Raw genomic sequence first — 24216 nt, 5'->3', positions numbered from 1 at the left:
GAAAGTTGCAGCAAAGTCCTATTGCCTTGTATTCAGTGGCCATGAAAGAAAATGGGATTAATCTTCCTTTTTCATGAATTTGGAGGGGTTAAAAACATGTAATAATCAATAAAAAAAATCATTAAACCCATATTAATACATTACAAGTTCAATGTTTTCTGTGACCAAGAAGGTCACAAAAAGTGGAAGACAAGGGTAACATCTGTTGTGAACACCTCCCAATCAGTAAATTTTGAATCTAACTTTACCACTAAAACGGCAACTTGCATTGTAGGTCATTTAGAACCTTGTTAGTCAGAAAACAATATTGAAATCTTCATGTTTCAATTTGACATTACGTGAATAATGATTACTGATGTGAATAATGACAATTGTTCCCTTCCAAATGAATGAAACAAAAAGAATAATCAAATGAGAGCAGATAGAATTTCCTTCAATGGATACTGAATACAAGGCAATACCCACTTCACTCATATCCTTATATGATAACAAAAGGCGCTGCTTCCCGTAGTATTCCTCATTCAACCCAATTCAATGCACGACCTCGGAGTTACCTGCATGACTTTGGCGGGTTATTTTGAAACAGTCATGGTTGCACATGCAGGTACTTCTTTTGAAAGTCCTAAACAAGGTATAGCAGTCGCTGATAGGATATGCAGCTTATAGAACACGGGTAACCTCTATAGTATTTTGCTGCAACTTTCAGATCTTGGGTTACTTTCACTAAAATGTACGCTGCATATTCCGTATTGAGACCGTTGGAACGAATGAGGTGTCATAAATTCTGCTTCGACTGCATATTTCAAATTTGGCATACAACCAACAGTTTAGGAATATTGGCCATTATTTAAAGGAGGGTAATTACTTTTTGGTAGATGTTTATGTAGGAGATAATTTTTAGGCAATTGGTCATGTCAAATGTAAAAGCTGAGGTAGGGGAGCTTTTGCCCAAGTTTGATATAAAATTGGATGGTTTGAACCAAATACAAAATTTGTTGGTCGAGCTATGAGTTTATAAAATATTGGACGAGACGTAGTCGAGTCCAATATTTTAAAACTCATAGCGAGACCAATAAGTTTTGTATTGGGTGAAAAAAACCATCCCATTTTATCATTATTATGTTTTCCGAATCTTTTCTTTGTCAAAAACATGATTTTTGGTCAAAAATTAGATTTTTGGTGGGAATGTGATTTTTTGAACAAAAATGTGACCTGGAAATGACCTACATGCTGTTTTGCATCACATAGTAATTTTCACTCAAATTGAACAAACTTTTGAATTTTACCCCTTTTGACATTTGGTTGACCTCTGATGATCTTAAATGACCCCATCATATTTTTGAATCATATCAAGATCATATATTAATTTTTATTCAAATTGGACAAACTTTAGAATTTTATCCCTTTTGAGCCCAAAACAGACCCTCCTAAATATGCAGCAAAATATTGAATTTTAAAGTGATTTTCAATTATCAACCCTATTTGTCCCCTGTATGACTAGACCTTGAACTCAAAATAGTGTGAAGACCCCACAGACACCAGCTAATGTCAATACATATGTGTCAATCACATCTCTGTACCATATAATCTGTAGGAAAAGAAGCATTTTGAAGGTATTTGGTTATGTGCCGGAAATACACCCTTAATGACCTTTGACCCCAAAATCTGTGAGGACCTAATAGGTCCCGGCTACAACCAAGGTCAATGTGCAAATCCCATCACTGTACCATGAGTAAGTAGGAGAGGAAGCATTTTTGGTCAAAATTACATTTTTACCCAAAATTACACTGCTGAAATGCAAGAGTCGGCTAGACTAAAAATTGAGCATTAGTATGCAAACTAATTTCATGTATTTGTCACGTACCTCCCCATTCATAGGGGTAGTTTCTGTTCAAATCAGTTCCAACACAAAAAGACCCATCGTTTGGCTGGCGGTTCTTCCTCCACATACGATCCTAAGTGAGAAGAATCAGAAGATAAAAATAGGTTTTTTTAAACAAGTCAGACGAATCAGACATTGGTACCGTCTGCTGGATGATGGTAAGGGAGTGCTCATAAATACTTTGGTGGGGGTTGGAAAATAATAGAGGGGATCTGGAAAATTTTTGGAGAGAAAACGGGATCTAATTTTGTAACAGTCGGAAGTGGGGATCTGAGACAAGCACCAGTCCCATTTTGTCCCATTTCGAGCATTAAAAGCTGGAAATTATTTCCACCCCACTCGCGAATTTGTTCCAATTTCAATAATTACAATTTTGCTCCCCTGGGAAATTTTGCCCGATGATTTCTATTAGGCCTACCGCCAGGCTGGTCAGCATCTACCAGACAGAAATCGACCAGAATTGCCATGTGAGACATCTTTTTAGCAGGATATAATCATCTTTGATTTGGGGCTAAAATAGTGTTAAACTTGCAAATAGGCAATTAAGTAAACACCAAATTTCGCCTCGATTTTGAGTTAAGATTCGCGCGCAATTGTTCAAGATTACGCCCGCCAGAATATTTCATTTCTTTGCCCACTGATTAACTGGCCGGCGGCCGGTGTTAGGCCTATTAGTGTCTATGCAACATTATGATAGACCAACAGTGCTGGGGTCTTCTTTTTTCTCAGGGAGAAGGGGTTGTTTTTTGTTTGTTTTGTTTGTTTATTTTGTTTTTGCAGGGGGATCAGTAACATTTTTGACGGGCAAGTGCCAGATTCGCAAGTGCCAGATTCTCCGAACCCCCGCCCAAATATTTATGAACGCTATGTCACTATCGTTCAGCACAAATCTGACGTTAACTAACTTTACAAAAGGTGTGCGTATCTAAATTCAGGATTTATCGGCCGTGTTTTGAAATTTTAAAACGCAAAATCATAAATCAAACAAGTATGTATGTATTATTATTATTATTATTATTATTATTATTATTATTATTATTATTATTATTATTATTACTATTATTATTATTATTATTATTATTATTATTATTATTATTATTATTATTATTATTATTATTATTATTATTACAATATAAAACCATTGAGGTTCATCAGTGAACCTCACTTATTAATTAAATTAATGATCGAATGTCGCCATAACGGTTTTAAGGTGGGACAGGTGTAATATTAGATAGGCCAAAATCATCATTTCATCAAAAATTAGTTTTTGTCATTTTTAGACACATTAATGTATGTAGTTTTCATAACATAAAAAAAATCCGGAAAAATTATGCAAATTGTATAAAAAGCGCGCTAATTACAACAAAAATCTATTATTTTCTTTGTTTACGAACCTATTGTCATGATGTTTTTCATGCATTTCATTTTATCACCAAAAGTCGACATTTGAAAAAATTGCAGCTCCTAAAGTATACCCCCTATAGACCTGAAAGTTGGCATTTATGTTCGTTAGACCATTTTCTAGTGAAAAAACCTACCTTGAAATGTTTCTTGAATATTGATAAAATCAGATGACCAAATATGCCAAAATTGGTACACATAAGATGTCATTTTATTCCAAAATCATAGGTGTTACACCTCCTACCCCCTGATGTTACTGGAAATAGGCTCATGCACTAGATCTTTGCAAGAGCTTTATTTTGACACCTCAAGGACATTGTATAGTGGAGCCACATTTTTTCGCTGATTAAATATGCAAATTAGCTAATTAATATGCATAAAATTTGAATTGAACCTGTTCTGTTTTTCTACATTTAATTCTATACCTGTTACGATGAATCATGTTTCTAATGATCTTTCCACACAAAAAGTGTCAATTACACCTGTCCGACCTTAAATATGCTATGTTGGTTAGTAGTCCAGTCAATCTAAGCAAATTAGTGGTGTCACTCACCACTAATTGCAACAGAATTTTTTTCACTTTTATACATTTTAGAGATGTCCCCTGAACATCATATCAAAAGTATACTAAAATATACTTGGTGGAAAGGTAGTTTTTGGCGGGAAAAGGTCATACAGGGGTCAAATTTCAAAATTGCTTTATTCTTTTTAAAAACTATACCAAAGCATTCCTTTAGTCTTAAGGATTCAGAAAAAGTATAGTTTGTCATAATAATAACACGATCACAAGACCTACATTATGGCCGAACCTCGACCTTAGCGCGCGACGACCGTATTCGAAGACTGTGATTAGCCAATTCTCAAAAGCTATATACATGCTTTCTAAGTAAGCTTGTGGTCTTTGCGTAGTACGCTTGACGCCAATATATGTTCCTACCCATGTCAGCTCTCATTATCTTGGGATTAAATTAAACAATATGTTTAAATTAGAGAATAAATATTTTGAAGTAGAAGAACGAGGTGAAGCCGGGATGTTTTATGCCAAACTATTCTTTATTTGAATAAATATCAAAAAACATACAATTAAGGTTATACGAGGTATTGTTGGTCGAAGCAGCAATAAAATCGATTTTCATTAACTGAATCAATATATTATTGAAAAATAACACTTTGGTGTTTTGCAAAAGTTCATTCTACAAATCATATACTTAAAAAACCTGCTTAATTTATTGTTGTTAATGTACGTTTTACAAAAGTGTTGTTGTTTCAGCCCTTTTTACAACATAACTCAAGAACCACATGACCTACAAAAGTATATCTGTGATATTTGAATTCTTCTACACGCTCGCTATGAATTGAGCAATGCAATTTTTCCTAAAGCTCACTACCATTCGCAAGATGCTGTGAACTACATTTTTTTGTTGCTGCTTCGACCAACAATACATCGTATTACCATAAGGCCCATTCTTTATGAAAATCATAGCGGGTTTTTTTTTTACCCCTGTGGAACTTAAAATTTGACCCCTGTATGACCTAAACTCTTTTCTGAGTAAGGTGCATTTTTCCATCAACGTTTTGCCTATTCTTTGAGATCAGATTAAAAGCCGATTTGGGGCTTTAATAACAAAAGCTAACGGGATTTCTCTTGCTTCTTGAATATAAAGCCATATTTCAGCTATTATAGACTAGCAATGGCTCAGCTGTGCTGGGACTCTGATACCTATATGATGATTCCAAAGATATTCCAAAACAATAGTTTCGCTCGCTGCCCTACTCCTTTTGAGGGGCGTCGCGGTTTGCGAACAGGGTTATTTCTGATACAGACCAAACACGTTGAAAACGAACATTCTCCTGAACGTTCCAAGGGATATTTTTAAATTGTCGAACTTGGCAACATTCTGTAGATGTACATTGTACATTATAATGAAGAAATTTAAGTACAATGTAGTCTTAATTTTTAAAATTGTTCTGAGGCCTTTATCTTTCAATTTGAATTGAAATAGCATTTGAATTGGGCCCGGTATTGGCCTGTCATAGTATTTATAATGATTTTATAGTGAATCATTATTCTCTCCCCGGGATTCTCTAATACCTTTAGAAGTTTATACAGAGCTAAAACTTGTATACTCACATTGGACCACGTGTACGCATAACCATCTACGTTGAGGGATGGTACAATATACCAGTCATACATGTCTACCATTAACTTCACCTCGGGATCAGTGTCGTAGGTTGTTGCCAGCTACAAGATATAAGTCACAACTGATATGACAATGAGGGCGAAATACACGTGATAACATTTTAAGTGTTTTTTTCACCAGCAAAGATGTTATTTCCATATAATTGCGTAGAAACACGGCTGACTTCTAGCTGTTAAAATCAAAGCGACTAGATGTTTTCGCTAAATGTAAGCCTACGTGCAATCGTCTTTAGACCATCTGCATGGCTTGCTACTGATGGATACTATAATATTACTGCTTTCTGTACAACTGCAAATGTGGGTGTTTTTGTGGTTAGTGTTTTAATAATAATTATGTGTGAGGGTGAGACAGTCTTTCCAAAGTAAAATGGGCATTCAGTGAGAGAATAATGTAACAAAAAGGTAGTAGCTTTGGATGAGAGATGGACATTTGAACCTAAGTTTAATATGAGTTATTGGATTAGAACATAATTTTTACAACAAACATATTGTAAAGTTTAAAACAGACAGGCCAGAGAATGAAGCCTTCAGTATTTGATTGCTTGTTCTAAATGGCTTCAAATAGCGTTGTTATTACAAAAGAGCCTTAGTGATATAAAGTGAGTTTATGCCTGAAACTCACATGCCTCGGCACACTTTGCAGTCGCTGACCATTGCCATAACTCATAACTTTTCCCGGCTCGACTATTTAACAACATCTCAGGAACGGAGGGGACAAATAAATTGGGACAACAATTCACAACTTGCGTCGGCAAAAAATATTTCCGTCGGTACATTTACGCCCGCATTTACGCCACTTGTCCAGGTACAACGCCTGACATTTACGCCCGCATTTACGCCACTTGTCCAGGTACAACGCCTGGCAGGGGTCCAGGAGCGGAGGTTCTTTGAAGCTGATGGATTTGAGCCTTTCAATATGTCCGCATGATTATAAGGCCCTTACTATTCAAGTACCCCTGCCAATGTATTATTTTCAGAGGCTATCAGTATACCAACGCAGTGTCCTGAAGCCGCTGTATTTGTTGCGAAGCAGTTAGCCCTTTGTTGTAAGAAAAGGGCCCTCTGGGGGGACGTGTCCTCCAACCTTTTTGCAAAATAACCGCTTTTTTAGTTCTTTTCAGCCACTCTCTGACCATTCAGGCCAAATGTCCCCAACCCACATTTCAAGCCGGGTTAGCGCTTATGTATGTGGCCCATAATATTTGACATAAGGCTCATGTAGCCATGTAAATGTATGTTGCTCAAGTGTTATGAGTGATATCAGAACGATGTAGCTGCTAACTTTGCTTTAAATAATAATTTGTTTTAACATTTGTGGTCCTAGGGCACTGGGTCCAAAATGTAAAAACAAAAGTCACATCTATGGAGTAAGGCATTTGCCAGCCATATATGGGACAGTGGGTCCTTTGTAGTTTTAGAGCTAACCTGTCAATGTGATGGCCCATATTTGGGCCCTGTGTCCTAGGTGACCTATTTGTATGGTTCTGTTTGAATGTATATTTGAATGTGTACATTTTAGCCCATGGGACCCTTGTCCTTCAATGGACCTCTGGCTGGGGCCAAAATGGGCAAAATGCACGCGTTTACTTCGGCCCTGACTAGCTTACCTGATTGGCCATATACATCATAGTTGCTGGAGAGATCCACTCACGTGCATGGATACCACCTTGTATATAGATTACGCGTTTGCTTCCTCCCGAGCTGATCTGAAATTTATGTGTATAAAAAGAAAAAAGACATTTTGTTTATTATAAAGTGTACTAGCGGTAGACTTTCATGCGTATTCGTTCTGTACCATATCGTCGTCTGGGCCATTCAAAGATAAATGGAAATGAGGCTATTAGTCCATAGTTAAGATGTGTCGTACTCAGGGGAAGGTTGGGGCTTAAAGGAGTATTTCGTGATCCTAGCATCCTCTATTTATGTCATTTTTCATTAGATATCCACGAAAAAAACCTATTCCCAAAATTTCAGTTGCTTCCGATTTTGCGTTCGCGAGTTATGCTTATGTGTATTACACTGATCCATAGACAATGCGTTGTAATTTCGTTCTGGTGCACCAGAACGAAATTCAAATTTCACGATATCTTTGCTAAACGAATTAATCTGCAAGAAATATTTTGTACATAAACATTATGTAGCCAGAGGTTTCCAGTGTTATAAAAATCTCAACTTTTCTTGAGAAAAGTGGGGGGATGAGGCTGTGGATCACGAAATGCCCCTTTAACTCCAATGGTTTACACCAAACACATTAAACAGGAACTAAACCTCATCCTATTACATTCTATTACACTCAATTACTCGAGTGCTCTTAAGTCCCCCACGCAGGTTTGAATGGTTTGGGAGGCTTTTTGGATTGAGATTCATACAATGGCTCTGTCAGGGCTAGAAAACAAAATGACACATGGGCAAAATACACGAGAACATTTTATGGCAATGAAATCTAACACTAACTAAAATAGCTAAAATCACAGTATGTTCCTGCAAATTTTCAAAAATCTGCACATAAGCTCCAATAACATTTCTATAACCTATTTTCTGCATATGGAAATTTTACCAAATGCAAAAGAAACCGTGATTGCTGACTTCGATATTTAATTAATACAGCTGCAAGTTTTCACAGTAAGTAAAAATGGGGTCTTTTGGGTAAGAGATGGGGGGAGAATTTGACTTGCATAAATTATCAGAAATGAGAGGGTACATTTTGATGGCCATATATTGATGATAATTGCAGTATCTACATCATGATAACCTATATGCGTTATACAAGTGCATCTCGTGTATTTTATGAACATTGAATGTCATACTCTATTCGGATTTGGCGTCGGGAGCATCCTTGGGCCGTGATCAAAATAAATTCGTCATGATGAAACGGACTGATTATTCAGTCTGAGTAGACCCCCTCTGACACCTGGAAATGTTTTACAACGTACCTTAACTGCTTTGATTAGTCGCTTTTCATAAGATTCCCCGATGGTAATTTCGGTGACCAAAGGCTGCTCGTTAGCAAAATCTGTAACCCATTGACTGATCTGTGTATATTATTAAGTATAAATTGAAAACAATGATTTATTGGAAACATTTATTATAGAACAGTGATGTATCGTTCGAGTTCGGACTCGGACTCGAGTCCGGACTCGAGTCCACTTTTGTCGGACTCGGACTCGGCTCGGACTCGGACATGAAAAGACTCGGCTCGGCTCGGACTCGGACACAAAAGTACTCGGACTTTAAGCCGAGTTCAGTCCGAGTCCTTGCAATTAAATCTATGTTAAATGTGAACTGATTATACTTAAAATGTCAAAATAGATCTAAATTTGATTTAAAATTTGTTGACTTCACTTTATTTGCCATTTGTGACCGTACAGCACGAATGAGCCGTAAATGTCCTCAATTGTATTCATGAAGTTACAGTGTATCTCATTTAATGAGATACACGTAGCACCAAATTGAAATACCTATGAATATGACCTTCATGCCCATTTTACACTGTAACTCGGAATACAATTGAGGACATTTACGGCTCATTCGTGCTGTACGGTCACATTTATCCTAAAATTGGGGGGCTGTCAAATAAGTCATCTGTCATGTATCCTACATCCACCATATTATTTAGGTTAATATCTGTGAATTAGCATAATCATATTATTGTTAGCATTGATGAAATAAACAGGTTACATGTAGGTCTTGAAAATTAATTATGCACAATTTTAATAAATACTGTATAAAAATAATCTAAAACTTCTTTCATGGAACTTTCTAATTCACACTGCCCCATGCTGTATACATGGCAGCTCATCCTAGTGTACATAGTAACTTTGTGCTCCTCCTTAAATACATGTATGGGTATGGTTATTATATAGGGTATTTTACATTCTGTCGGTCACTCGCGATAGATTCGGCTGTTCCATCTTGCGCCCTCAGACACAGGGGACACATACCGTTGTACTCAATGGGGGAAATCACAAAACATGTCATGATAAACATACCTCTTCGTGAAACAATTTAAAAAGTTTGATTTCTAATCAATACGCTCCCAATAAATTACAAAAGGAAAATTAATGCACATTGATGTGTTGCGGAGAAAATTGACTGGAAATCAAAGGCGCTGTACAATCCAATAGGGATGTTGTGAGGGTGTCCCATTTGACAGATGTGAGAAATGGGTAAGTGCACTAGATGGAACAACCCTGATCGAGAGAATACATACAACACTATTAGCTGCACATTTGTTTTGAAAAGATATTTGGAATTAATACCACAGTTACAAAGCATACCACATGCTTGAACTTTTGTTTGGTAACAGCATAATCCCCCAGACTGACTGATAAAAGTGTGTGTGTGTGTGGGGGGGGGGTATGGGCCCCACCCCTAACTGATTTGTATACATGTGTAGATATTCCAAATTTCCAGGCCTGCTTTAATGAATGTGGTAAAAAGTAAAGCTGTTTGCATACTGGTAACAAAATGACAAACTGGAAACCATTTCAACACATTTTCTTCTTGATATTTCTGAAGGGTGAATTTCTATTATTATGATTAGTATTATATTTTCCTATAATTTATCCCACCCCCATTGAATACATTGCTCTCCGTGTACATTTATGCTGCACACAGCCTGGTGCGCCTTCCCTAGTCCCTGTGGCCTGTGTACATCTGTGAGTTACATGTCGCTAATGTGACACACACACACGCCAACACCTCCACATTTACTGCTGTCTGATACAAAATGTGACCCTCGTCGTTTAAAATGTTTACCCAATGACCCACTTTTTCATTTTTATACCCAATGACCCCCACCCCCACTTTTTAGGCCCCTACTTCACTGATAGACACATACATGTCAGATATAAAGTTCAATGCCCCACCCCAGACATGGACTCTGACCGAGTCCGGACTCGTAAATAGAGCCCGTCCCCCCAGGCTACATTGGCTTCAAATGTGATGTTTTCCTGAAATGCCCTGAAATGTTGCCATTTTTTTTCATTACAACTAGTACTGGCATACCGACCACCGAAATACAGGACAAAATTGACCAACTTTGTGATTTTGATCTTCTGTTTGGCCTTTTAAGGCCACAATTATCCTTATTTCGGCCCATTTTGGTATTAAAATTGCACATTTTCGCGCACACGTCCCGGTCATTTTGGTGGCGGGTCCGTTGAACGATTTACGATTATTTTGCCCACCTTGGAAATTGTGTCCACTGGACAGGTTACGTTTAGGAGCAGCCTGTCTTGCGGACTAGTTGCATTTTAGCTGAAATTTATACACTGCTTGTAATCAAGTTGAATCACAATAACAAAGTCAGTCAATCCCAGATTTCACACTATGACTATTGTATTGCATTATGTGAGAAAAACCTGTCGCTTACTGTGGATGTGAAGTAGTAAGCTACTAATATCATGGGGACTTTCCGGTAATTAGTGTATAACAAAATGAAAGAGTTGCTGAGCAGTTTAATGTGACTACTGCTTTGTGCCTTCAAAGATAGGTACCTGTTTGCCAGTCCATTTGCATAGGCAATAATGTGTATTAATCCAGTTAAAACAAAGCAGATTTAGAGTACACCAAAAAAGTGTTTGATGTAATTACTGCTATGTGCCTTCAGAGAAGGGTAAATTGACCACCCTTAAAGTAAGAGATTATGGGACAAGTGAAGTTACAAACGAAGAAGACGAGCCAAGGTGGGAGTGTAAGACAAAGGACTGACGAGACAGGCGTAGACAGACAAACACTGAATGATTTCTAAAATTTCATACGTACTGCATAAATGGTGATATTATGACATTATTACTTCTTGATCGGGTTGTCGCACAATACAAAAAAGACGGAAGCAAACACTTGACTTGGCGTGATTTTTAGGGCGGCACACATTTGAAAACAAAAATCATGAAGACGTTTTTTGAACGGTTTTTTTTATGTACTTAGATTAAATTGATATAAAAAGTTTGTTTTTTTGATGGATCGCTAAAATATTTCTTTTCACTGCTTAAAATTACGTTATTCATTACAGTACACTTTTTACTCCAAGACGTCTTCATCCCGGCCCTCTACACTGTACGCAAAAAACAGGAAGTAACCTTTAAGTCATAACTCACCAACATCTTGACCAGATGATGGACGATACATAATAATTACCAATCACCATGATCACTAGTGCTTTCGAATAACATACTGTTAACATTTTCAGGATATTTTTTAGAATGCATAAAACACTCACTTCATCACTAGTATGGTAGACAGTGTAATCAAACCCAGCCTTAGTATTGACACAGTCCGTGCATCTCTCATTATCAATGTTAGTTTGCACATCTTCCACAAAGATGGAGAAATCCAAACCACGGCGAGATAATTCTATCTTCACATCTTCAGCAAGATTTGGGCCAATCATGATATCCACGGGTCGATTCACTTTGGTTGGTTCTTTCCAGAAATCTACCTATTAAAAAAAGGAATGGCAGTATTAGTATTAAAAGTAACGTATAAAACTGTTAAGTTAACTTCCAGAAAGTTGTTACCATCCAAGCCACTGCAAGAGTATTTCAAAGTTATCACTGAGAGCCGAGGAAATAAGGCTATCAAAATCGAGGTTACCAGCTTTTTACACAGCCGGCTGTGTCTTTTTTCTTACAGGTTCTTTCTTTCTTTCTTTACACAGCCGTTGACGTTAGTCACAGCTGTGTCTTTTTTCAAAGGTTTTTACTTCTTACACAGCCGAGAGCCGTGTTTTGTTTCTTACGAGATCGTCTACCTTTCTTCTGTCAACCTTTACATTTGCTCTAGCACTGACATGCTTGTACCGATTTTGACCTAACTTGGTCACAACCATCATTGACCATGCCCCTACATGTCACATGAAACAGGGGTCATAGGGGTCAAAAACGTGATTTCAACTCAAAATGCACCTTCTCCCACAACTTACGTATGACAGCGACGCCACTTGCACACATGAATTGTTTATGTGGTGTACACAGATTTGGGATCAAAGGTCACTGAGGGGTCACTTCCGGTATAAAACGAAATACCTTCAAACATTTTTATTAGCTAAACAAAACATAGGACAGTAACGCTATGTTCACACATGGATTGTGGTTACCCAGTGTATATGTGGTATTTTTTTATTTTGGATCAAAGGTCATTAAAGGGTCACTTCCGGTGTAAAACGAAATACCTTTAAAATGCATCTTCTCCCACAAATTACGTAGGACAGTGACGCCACTTGCACACATGCATTGTCATTACCCAGTGGCTACGTGGTGTACACAAATTTGGGGTCAAAGGTCAGTAAGGGGTCACTTCCGGTAAAAAATGAAATACCTTCAAACAATTTTATTAGCTAAGGTCATGAAAGGGTCACTTCCGGTCTGAGACGAAAAACCTTCAAAATGCCCCTTCTGCCACAAATAACATGTCAAAGTGATGCACGTGCACACATGCATTGATATTAGCCAATGTCTATGGGGTCTTCATATATTTGGGGGTGAAAGGTCATTAAGGGGTCACAACACGGCTGTGATCGTGGTCTTAGACCACAGCTAAGTCTAGTTCTTTCTTCTGTCAACCATTACATTTACTCTAGCATTCACATGCTTACATCGATTTTGACATAACTTGGTCACAATGATCATTGACCATGCCCCTACATGTCACATGAAACTCGTGGGGTCAGAGGTCATGCAGGGGTCATAGGGGTCAAAAACGTGATTTCAACTCAAAATGCATCTTCTCCTACAAATTGCGTAGGACAGTGACGCCACTTGCACACATGCATTGTAATTACCCAGTGTCTCTAGGGTGTACACAGATTTGGGGTCAAAGGTCATTAAGGGGTCACTTCCGGTATAAAACGGAATACCTTCAATTTTTTTATTAGCTAAGGAAAACATAGGACAGTAACGGTATGTTCACATATGAGTTGCAGTTACCCAATGTGGTATTTTTTATTTGGGTCAAATGTCATTAAGGGGTCACTTCAGGTATAAAACGAAATACCTTTAAAATGCATCTTCTCCCACAAATTACTTAGAACAGTGATGACACTTACACTCATGTATTGCTATTACCCAGTGTCTATGGGGTTTGCACAGATTTGGCGTCAAAGGTCATTAAGGGGTCACTTCCGGTATAAAACGGAATACCTTCAATTTTTTTATTAGCTAAGGAAAACATAGGACAGTAACGGTATGTTCACATATGAGTTGCAGTTACCCAATGTGGTATTTTTTATTTGGGTCAAATGTCATTAAGGGGTCACTTCAGGTATAAAACGAAATACCTTTAAAATGCATCTTCTCCCACAAATTACTTAGAACAGTGATGACACTTACACTCATGTATTGCTATTACCCAGTGTCTATGGGGTTTGCACAGATTTGGCGTCAAAGGTCATTAAGGTGTCACTTCCGGTATAAAACGAAATAACTTCAAAAAATGTTATCAGCTAAGAAAAATATAGCACAGAGACGGTACATTCACACATGAATTGATGTTACTCGGTGTATACGTAGTATTTTTATTTGGGGGAAAAGTTCATTAACGAGTCACTTCCGGTCAGAGACAAAACCTTCAAAATGCCCCTTCTGCCACAAATAACATGGCAAAGTAATGCAACGTGCACATATACAATGACATTAGCCAATGTCTATGGGGTTTTCATATATTTTGGGGTCAGAGGTCATTAAGGGGTCACAACACGGCTGTGTTTGTGGTCTTAGACCACAGCTAATTGTATTTTAATTTTAAATAACTTCCATGATGTGTGAATTGTGTGAACAGTAGTTGATTAAGAGCAGGGGTTATAGTATCTTTGTACCATAGATGTAAGTTTTCCGGAAATTTCCTGGGTTTAGGTTGTTTTTGTTTGTTTGTTTGTTTTTGTTTGTTTTGGGGGTTTTTTTTGTTTGTTTTTTGTAATTTTACCATCAATTTCATTTTGTCAGGAATTGTCTTCCTGTTCGGTTATTCTGGTTCAGTACTTTTTCGGGGCATTTTCATGCATTTCACAGGAGTTTTTTGTGGCTTACATCTCTGTCGTGTGTCTTTTTTCCCCACCAGTCCCGTGTACATAGAATTTTTTTTTAAATCGAGGAGAATATCAAAACAAGCCGGAATGGTATTAAAATAGTTTGAGATTGTCTATCTTGCCACAAGGATTAAAACAAGTATAGTTTGAACTGTTTACTGTGTTTTCCTTTGTCGAGTTAAATAGCACAACATTCTAAGGTCAACAGAATTAAATGGCGATTGACCTGTTTGCCATGTATCTCGGTAACCAAATACATGAAATATAAGAAGCAGTGCAAAATATTTGGTTTCAATTTGGTCTAGATGAAAAATTTAAGCCCATCTTAAAAGATCTCGGAGCATTGTAAAAATTTGACCCTGTGTGATTGACATTTGACACCTTTTGTCTTATATCGCCGTAACCTTCAGTCGTAGATAGTAGCATCGTTATAAATCCTCGTGACAAGACAGATATGCATTTTGAAGTAGTCCAACCATTTGTTTTTCTATTTTGGCCCCTGTATTATGGATTTAACCCCCTCCTGGAGTTAGCTCACACTTTTGGGAGGAGCATAGGAGCTTATTGTCTAATTATTTCAAAGAACCGATATTGACTCTCTGCTCGCGCTGTCACGAAAACCCTAAATATGACCTATAATACTCTGTCAAATCTAAAGACCTCATTAGCGAATTCAGATGATATTGTTGTGAGGATATTATTAATAAATGAACATGCTGACGATATTCCCAGTAAGCACAAAACATTAAAGGTTGGTTTATATGAATGCTATAATAAAGGGTATAAAACGTATTAATAACATTCCAGTGGCTGTCAAAACCAACATTCGTTCATGACCTGTTCGGGGGTGCTTTGGGGTTCCCCTAAGAGTCAGGAAATTGAGCAAACAATGGGTAAAACTGACATTTTCCGTTCACAGTTTTTTTTTACTTCACTTGGAATTATTGGGGGCTGAAGGGTATATTCGGGCCCGCACCCAAATTATCAAGGGACTGAGCTCTCGCTAGCCCCAGGTCCAGGACTTGATATGTCCTTCAAAAAATATTTTGAACTTTTCCGTTTTTACCAAAAACTTTTTTGTGTTTGCTGGGTTGTTGATATCAGGACAAGAGCAATTTTGCATGCTCAGCAACAACAGATATTATTAATAATGTCTTTGTAGAGTGAATTATATAATTTACTAAATAATAGACGACATACGGTATCTTCGAGTAGATTGTACAAGTCATGCACTCTTTGTAATTGTTCCATGTCCTGTGGTACCACACGCAATACCTGGTACCTGAAAATATAAGGAAGTGGTATGATTATAATGAGTGGTTACGCATATGAGGATTTTGCAGTAATGAAAGAACTCCCCACCATGATGCTGATCACTGATCAAGCATGGTGTACTTTTACTCTCACGATCTTGATAAGACATATTTTGCAGGTAATCCAAAAACATGTAGACCTACATCCTGTATGTTTTCATCTTGGATAACCTTGGATAATCTTGGATATGTCCTTTAAATTGTTGAAAAACTTTATAAGTTTAATTAAATCCAACCATGTGTACTTATTTGACCCCAGATGACTCATGTGACGTTAAAATAACCGTAGAATGTTTTAGTACCTAATGCTGATCATTTTCAAGTTTCATGAAAATCCATCAAAAATGTACGTCTTGTCTACATAATATTATAAAAACATTTAACAAGACAATGCGATATGTCCCCGCCCATATAATATAAATAAATAAATGAATAAATAAATAAATAAATAAATGTCAACACTTTCATCTTGTAATCGCCACATATTTGTGTCAAAGCAATAATGTACGATTTCCTTTAAATATGTTGTTCTATACTCAAAATGCTGAAATAATTCTTGTAATAGCTGTTGGGAAGGGTTTCCGATTGTGTAACACATTGTATTTTCTACCTCACATTGAGGCACATCACCAGGGACATTACCCAAAGCATTCTTATTCCAAGTTTTGAGATCAACTGTTTGAGCAATTTCCATTCTAGTATCAAAGATAGTGGCCTATAGACTTCCGGGGTGACAATCACCAAACTATCATATTTTTGTTTATATCATATCACCCAAACGAAACATATTCCAGGGCTGAGGTTATGAGCAGAATATGAGCTTTTACAGTTGCAAGTTTATTTGTACACTTTCTGAATATTGACTTACAATAATATTGACTTACAACAAAAATGAAAACTATATGACTTACCCTGCATAGTTCTTGACCGCAGAGGCAGATGCCACAAACACAAGAAGAGCACAAAGCAACTTCATGATTACTGATAGCTAGCCGAATATAATATCAACGGATTGCGAATGAACAATCCTGATGCCGCTCTGGAACCAATGCTTCTTTTCTTGAATTTATACCGATTTGTCACTGCTATCTTTACCCGGGGGGTCACTCCCATTGTGGCCTGTACACCATCCGCGATAATCAACTTTTGAAAAGCACCCTAAACAAGGATTTAACCCTTGACTAAAACAACACCCTAAACAGGGATTTTATTCCTAACATCAAATTTCATACCCTAAATTTCATTTCCGCGTATTTAGCAATTGCAATTTTGCTACCCTTTTTTCCAATTTTTCATGTTTTGACACCCTAAACGCGATACGCGCGTATCGTGCCTACCCACGAAAAACGACCCTTTTTACGCGTTTTCATTATCGCGGATGGTGTACAGGCCACAATGGGAGTGACCCCCGGGTATCTTTAGCGATGAATATTCATAACCTATCAGTGTTAGATACTTGCATATGGCGGTACTATCAGTGAAAGTACGTCAAAATGGGCCAATTGCCAGTGATGGAATTTTAGCATTAATCATTTAATAATTCCCATTGATATTACTAATGTAGACTCTGTATATTATGTTTGAGAAAGCGGTTACAGTATTTTAATATCAATATGCTTTGTTTCGAAGTATTAAAAAGCAAAATTAAGGAACACAGTACTTGGAATGTATCTTTGAAACTGCATTTTCAACAACAAAAATGTGCAGGGCGATAGAACTAAAGAAGTAAGTGCCAATATGTTACTTAAACGTTACCTTTTTACTGTTTGCAACCATCATGATCATTTATAAAAATCTAGGATTTACATTTCTTCGGCCAACGATCCTTCCCAATTTCTATGTTTTAAACCATTAGAATATTCTTGAGAAACGCGGCACGAAAAGGGACGGGTAAACATTTAAGAAACACCCATTAACAACGATTAACGTTGATTACTGAAAAACCACCCTTTTACTTCCCAAGAATTTACCTATAAAACAACACATAAGAAATATTAACCTTCAAGACACGCCATATAAATTAAGGAGTTAGAATTACACCTAGCATTTAAAATGGGTCCCTTTTTAAATGGCCCTCAATAATAAGGAAGAACTGTCTTTTAAAAAAACGCCATGAATTAAGATCAGGTTTCATAATTTTGCATGCTACTAATGCTAATCATGACCAATCAAAATGTCAGGACAAGACCAATAAATGCACAATATCTTTCACTTTACGAGTGAAGTCTTTAACGTGCGATCGCTGCCATAAATAAAGAACTTTACTTAATATGTCGATTTCTTACACTGAAATCTAATGAAAACTGCATCCAATAACGTAGCTTATAATCGACTTTATAAGAAAGCTGATTTTCATGAAACATACTATAATGTTGATTATTTAAATAGCTGTGTCGCGTTTGAGTTTTGATTGGTGGCTAAACATTATCTTTCGTCTGATTGGCATATGCTGAATTAGAAACTGACATTATGTCAATATAAAAAATCACTATGCACAGAATGCACCCAAAGTACACCTTAGAGCCTGCCTTTTTGTTTTATTGGATGGTCCGGGTTCTCCGGGCGTGGTTATCTTGATTAATACGTGCTAATAATGAGCCATCTTTATTAGGTATATAGTTCAATAGATTCGACCCTTAGAGGTACTGTTAGAGGTATTTTGTAATAAAACATATGGTGCAATGTCCCTCGTTGTCTGTATCAATGGCCAAATCCTGGTTTGCCATAGAAGTCACTGCCTTTCCCTCTTGTCTTTAGTCTTTCACTAAATACATCAAATCGTACATGTCCCCGAGACGTGTGAGACGAAGGACGGTATTTGATTGTTGTTGTAAGTGGATTAAGTACGTGTGGGCAAAGAAATATTGAACAAATTTTAACATATTTTTACCAGTCTATATAGTTATTTTATCTCTATATTAATGGAATACTTTGGGTTTTGTATCAGAGTCATAAAGCCACAATGTTTGATTAAATTGATAACTCCATGTTTGCATATACAGGCATTTTAAACACAATTTTAACATAATTCGTTCCATAAATGAGAATATGAGCTCAGACCTCAATTCAAACCATTTATTTCAATATAATATGAACTTTCTAACTTCAATGCACCGCGCCGTTGCGTGCAAGTCTTATCTTTTATAACGTATTATCGTTATAATTGCATGTCATCATATTGTTTTATCTTGCATATACTTGCATATACATGTGTGTGACGTGTAAGCTACCTCCAAAACAAGCGTAATGATAACCAATATCATTTATATCAGTGTTTACTTCATCTGCACAAATACAGCATATTCTCGCAATTTAGTTATAATGCTAATGAACTCTAAGTCATATGCCACCAGTGGGTGAAATCATACTTTTTCTTTGTTACTTTCTGTCAAATTGGAAGTGTGACACCTATTCATTGTTGTTAAAAGACCCACATAAACTGGTCTTCCAAACCTCTACTCAACTTGCCTGCTAGCTCCTGCTCAGTGTTCTACCTTGCTGGCCCTTTAGGTCAACCGGCTCCCATTCACGTTATTATCCTCTCTTTAGCTCTTCTGTTTGCGATATTAGCTCAATATACGACCACTTGTCCTTTAGGTTTTTTTATATTTTTTTATTTACATTTTTCTTATTCTTTTTTTGTCTCTTCCCTTTCTTCCTTCTTTCTATCACGTCTCTCATAAGTCTAGGAGTCCTCAATCCTTCTTTCTGTTCTTGGTGGTGCTTATTATTGAACTATCTTCCCCGCATGTAACACCTCCTCATTTGCCTTTCTTCTTTCCAACTATCTTCTTCCATTCTTCTCATGCCACTCAAAACTATAGAGGTTATCCACGTTACTCATATGACTTCTAACAAAAGGCGCTGGTTCCCGCAGTATTCCTCATTCAAACCAATTCAATGCACGACCTCGGAGTTACTTGACATAACTTTGGTGGGCTATTTTGAAACAGTCGCTGATAGGATATCTGAAGTAGCGGCTATATGTAAACACAGATCTTATAAAGTGCATACAATTGTAAATGTCTTTCAGAAGAGCTTGTAACAATAAACGATGTTGGAATGTCTCTGATATAAAACAATAAATAAATATATAGGCATAGCATAGGGCAGCTATTGCAACAACAACCAGACACCATTTACTCAACAAGCTGTCCACCACTACATAGCAGAATTTGGTCAACGTATTTGACCAAAGCAACGCAGAAAACCGTTTGCAAAATACGTTTTTGTTGTAACTTTGCATGCCCTTCATAATGATAAAAAGGAAGCTCCAAGATGCAAGTGATTTATCAAGTGACTCTAACCTGGACATTAGTGGCCCTTTTCAGTACATATTCTAAAATATATTGTATAATGCATGAGCATTATTCAAAGATTTATTTACCGTTTGCGAGACGATTTCAATATTTTCATACCCCAAAGAAGTATATCGTCAGCCTGCTACGCTAATTAACTTGTGGAATACATCAAAAGAGATGAATTCCACAAGTTAATGAAAAATGCGGCTGGAAATTTGATTAATTATGGGTTTATTACTCAGAAAACCAAAATTGCTAATAAGAAACATTTAAAAATGACTTAGGCAATTAGCGTAGCAGGCTGACGATATGAATTATACTATTCATATATTTAAACAGAGATGAATTTCCACGTGCAATTCAGCCGCAAGTTTGGTTCTCAAAAGATGATGTTGTATTGTTTACATTGAAAGCAGGTCTACGGTTCACATCTTATTACGTAATGATGGGATTAATTTTCTCTAAAAGACATGACGCTACATAAAAGATATCAAGCGGTAGACATGGCATGCACAGTGCAAATTGCAGCCGATTAAACGAACAGTAGCTAATAGACATATTTCTGTCACCGAGTCAAAGACAAATTAAAATGTTTTCTTTGCATTTAACACAGAGGTGTTGTCCTTAATTTGATGTATTGCTGCAATAACAATCGATCTTCGTTATCATTTACATTTAAAGCCATATTATAACATTTGCTGGGGAGGACGTCCTGAATATTTTTCAAAATTCATTTTTACACGATTATATTGTACTTTATTAAACAAATAGGGTTAATTCTTTAGATAAAAATCTGAAAGCTTCAAAATCTGTTAAACATTTCCGTAGTCAATTCAAAACAAAACTGATCTCTAAATATAATTAATCGTTTCCGTGAGCCCCCCCCCCTCCCCTTCCCTTGTCTTTTGGTTATGTTATGTAATGTTGATTTAATTTGTTAATTTCATTTGATTTCAGGGAAAGGCTAACTTTCAGACCTTTTTGGTCTTCCAGCCTTTTCCTCCATATGTACCGTGTTTATATATATATATATTTTGTAATGTCTTTGATTTTTATGGAAATAAAATATGAATGAATATACCCTCTAGGTGTGTAGTTTTGTCAAAATCCGAGATTTTGAATGAAAGGCAGGAACCGTCGTTTTATTATTACGATGGAGTTATTAGTCGAACGCACAGGCTACACGATGTTCATAAGACACCGTACGTACATGGCGTGCGGGACAGTGATCTACACAACGAAGGATCGCACTGTATCAACACCCTGTATTATAAACAAATTTTTTCCATACAGCTCTATACTCCGTTGAAATCAATATTCTATTATTGACACAGATAAAGAAAGTTTACATATGCATTGTGTTATAGGACTTGCACCTGAAACTTAACTGAATGGGCTAAACCCATTCCTTTATACCTATAAAGTATAATTGTAATTCTCAAAATTAAATATATCACAATTTTTACTTTAGATTTCAAAACCTTTACTTATAAAATGCAGTAAAAGATATCCACAGCAAGCTGCAAGGCCCCGCTAATTAGTGTATTACTTTTCGAGTTAGTGTACTGGAAACAAAACCCTGGTTCTACCTGAAAACAAATCGATTTTTCTTGTAATAGAAACATCATATGGGGTACTAGAGCATGCACAAATCGTAATAATGTGTAGAATATAGAAACTCTATGGTATCTCATATGATCAATCAATCAATCAATCAATCAATCTTTATTTTCATCAATCTCATACAAACATTATAGCATTATTATATACAATTATTGTGAATTAACAAGATTTGATGAAGGTAGGTACATCACAAAGCCGAGGCCTGATAACGATGTACCACCTTTTAACTAAAAATAATTATAATTTTAATCAAAACAACGAATATACACATAAACATTTAAAAAAAACATTTACAAAGAACCCATCTTAGTTTACCATAATACAATTTTAAGCAAACAAATATTTCAGCAGTAGTATAGTATCAAGTAGTATAGTGAATAACATAGAGTCAGCACAATATGAATTATTAGAACCCATCTTAATTTACCATAATACAATGTTTAGCAAAACATTTTAGCAGTAGTATAGTATCAAGTAGTATAGTGAATAACATAGAGCCAGCACAATATGAATTATAAGAACCCATCTTAATTTACCACAATACAATTTTAAGCAAAACATTTTAGCAGTAGTATAGTATCAAGTAGTACAGTGAATAACATAGAGTCAGCACAATATGAATTATGAGAGGCAGTGTTTGTTATCTTTTAGATACCTTAACATACTATTTTTTGAATTCATTTACCAGTTTAGCTTCTTTAATTTCACTTGGCAAACTATTCCATAGCCTAGGACCAAGTGTTAAAACATCAGTGACTTTATGGATGTCAGGGCGATAATTCTCTTTCTTTCTGGTATTATAATTGTGAATAGACTTCATGTTTATGAACAAGTTGTCAAATGATCTAGGCCCTTATGATATTTGTACATAAATATACCCAGTTCTTTATTATACAAATGGCATATATTAAGTAAATTGTACTTTTCAAACAATGGTTTGGTGTGGCAAAGATACGAACTATTATTTATAATTCTTACTGCTCTTTCTTGGAGCTTCACAAGTCTGTTTAAATTATACTTATTAGCAGAACCCCACAATATTATACCGTAGCTTAAATATGGTAAGATTAGCGTACAATACAACTGATATAGGCTTGTTTTTGGTAAAAAAGTTTTAGTTTGTTTAGGACACCGATATTTCTAGAACACGTCTTACTAATGTTGTTAATATGTGACCTCCAAGTTAGGTTGTCATCAAGTGTAATGCCCAGAAATTTAACGTCATATACACGTGAAAGTTTGCATCCATCCAGGAATACATTGTGGACATCAGTTATATTTTTTGTTTGATGAGGTGTTCCAATAAACATTAGATTTGTTTTACTGGCATTCAAGGATAACTTGTTACACTTAAACCAGTTAACAATCTCCTTCAACTCTTTATTCATATTGTCACAAAGCCTTTGGATATTGTTATCAGAAAGAAAAACAGTTGTGTCATCTGCAAATAATATAAACGATAGAAGTTTGGATGTTCTGCTGATGTCATTCATATATACAATAAATAGTAGTGGCCCCAAAATGGAGCCCTGTGGCACACCACACTTCACACTGGTATAAGATGATTTTGCAGAATTAAAAGATACATATTGTTTACGGTTTGACAGATAGTACAAAGGCCTTTGAAAGGTCCATGAAGATACTTGCAGTATACATATTTTCATCAATAGCCTTGTTTGTATCTTTAATTAAGTCTAGTACAGCCATATACGTAGAATGTTTATGACGAAACCCATATTGCCTATTGTACAGTAATTCTTTGGCATTTAAAAAATTAATACATCTTTCATGAACAATTCTTTCAAGAATTTTGGAAAAACAAGGCAATACAGATACTGGTCTATAATTACCAAATGATTGTGGAGAATCCTTTTTATATATAGGTACAACCTTTGCTATTTTCAGAGCATCAGGAACAATTCCTTCTGTTAGTGACTTGTTGAAAATGATTTTCAATGGATATAAAATTTCAGTGGCAACCAAATTTACCACATCAGACTTTATTAGATCATAACCTGGACTTTTTCCTATTACCTAAGTTATTAATAATCTTCAGGATTTCATTTTCATCTGTCGGTTTGAAAAAACAAGTAGAGTTGCAACTATTAGTTAGACACTCATCAAAATGTTTACCTTGGTGTTTTATAGAGGCAGCTAGTGTAGGTCCAATGCTGGCAAAGAATTCATTGAATTTGTTTGCTACTTTTGATGAATCATTATATAAGTTTCATTGTCACTTACAAACTTTTGAGAAGATGTCTTTTTTGGACATCTGAGTACAGAATTCGGAATTTTCCATGTACAGCGTGTCCCAAAAGTAACTTAACATTGTGAATTTGCCATATCTCAAATATTTCCTACTTCATACCAAAATGGATAACATATTCACATAGATTGGTCTTTTAGAATTATTCTGATACCAAAAACAGCATTATTGATGACCCCTGGACCATACTGTGCGACTGTACATA

The 24216-nt window shown here is 36.2% G+C and overlaps 2 protein-coding genes across 2 annotated transcripts in view; both read right to left on the bottom strand.

The window, feature by feature from the left end:
- Window positions 1-16797, bottom strand: part of LOC140168495 (carboxypeptidase B-like) — a 44901-nt gene extending 28104 nt beyond the window's left edge. Inside the window, exons 1-7 of the mRNA XM_072191897.1 lie at window positions 16733-16797; window positions 15709-15790; window positions 11707-11925; window positions 8417-8515; window positions 7091-7189; window positions 5415-5525; window positions 1865-1955 (exon numbers count right to left, since the gene is read on the bottom strand). Coding sequence (XP_072047998.1) covers window positions 1865-1955; window positions 5415-5525; window positions 7091-7189; window positions 8417-8515; window positions 11707-11925; window positions 15709-15790; window positions 16733-16797 — 766 coding nt within the window. The remainder of the gene's footprint in view (window positions 1-1864; window positions 1956-5414; window positions 5526-7090; window positions 7190-8416; window positions 8516-11706; window positions 11926-15708; window positions 15791-16732) is intronic.
- Window positions 1-24216, bottom strand: part of LOC140153217 (carboxypeptidase B-like) — a 102159-nt gene that overhangs the window by 54494 nt on the left and 23449 nt on the right. The window lies entirely within an intron of this gene.

The sequence above is a fragment of the Amphiura filiformis genome, chromosome 1, assembly GCF_039555335.1.
Source record: "Amphiura filiformis chromosome 1, Afil_fr2py, whole genome shotgun sequence".
In the NCBI taxonomy this organism is placed as follows: Eukaryota; Metazoa; Echinodermata; class Ophiuroidea; order Amphilepidida; family Amphiuridae; genus Amphiura; species Amphiura filiformis.
Note: the sequence above shows the minus strand (reverse complement) of the source record. Positions and strands in the feature narration are given on the sequence as shown.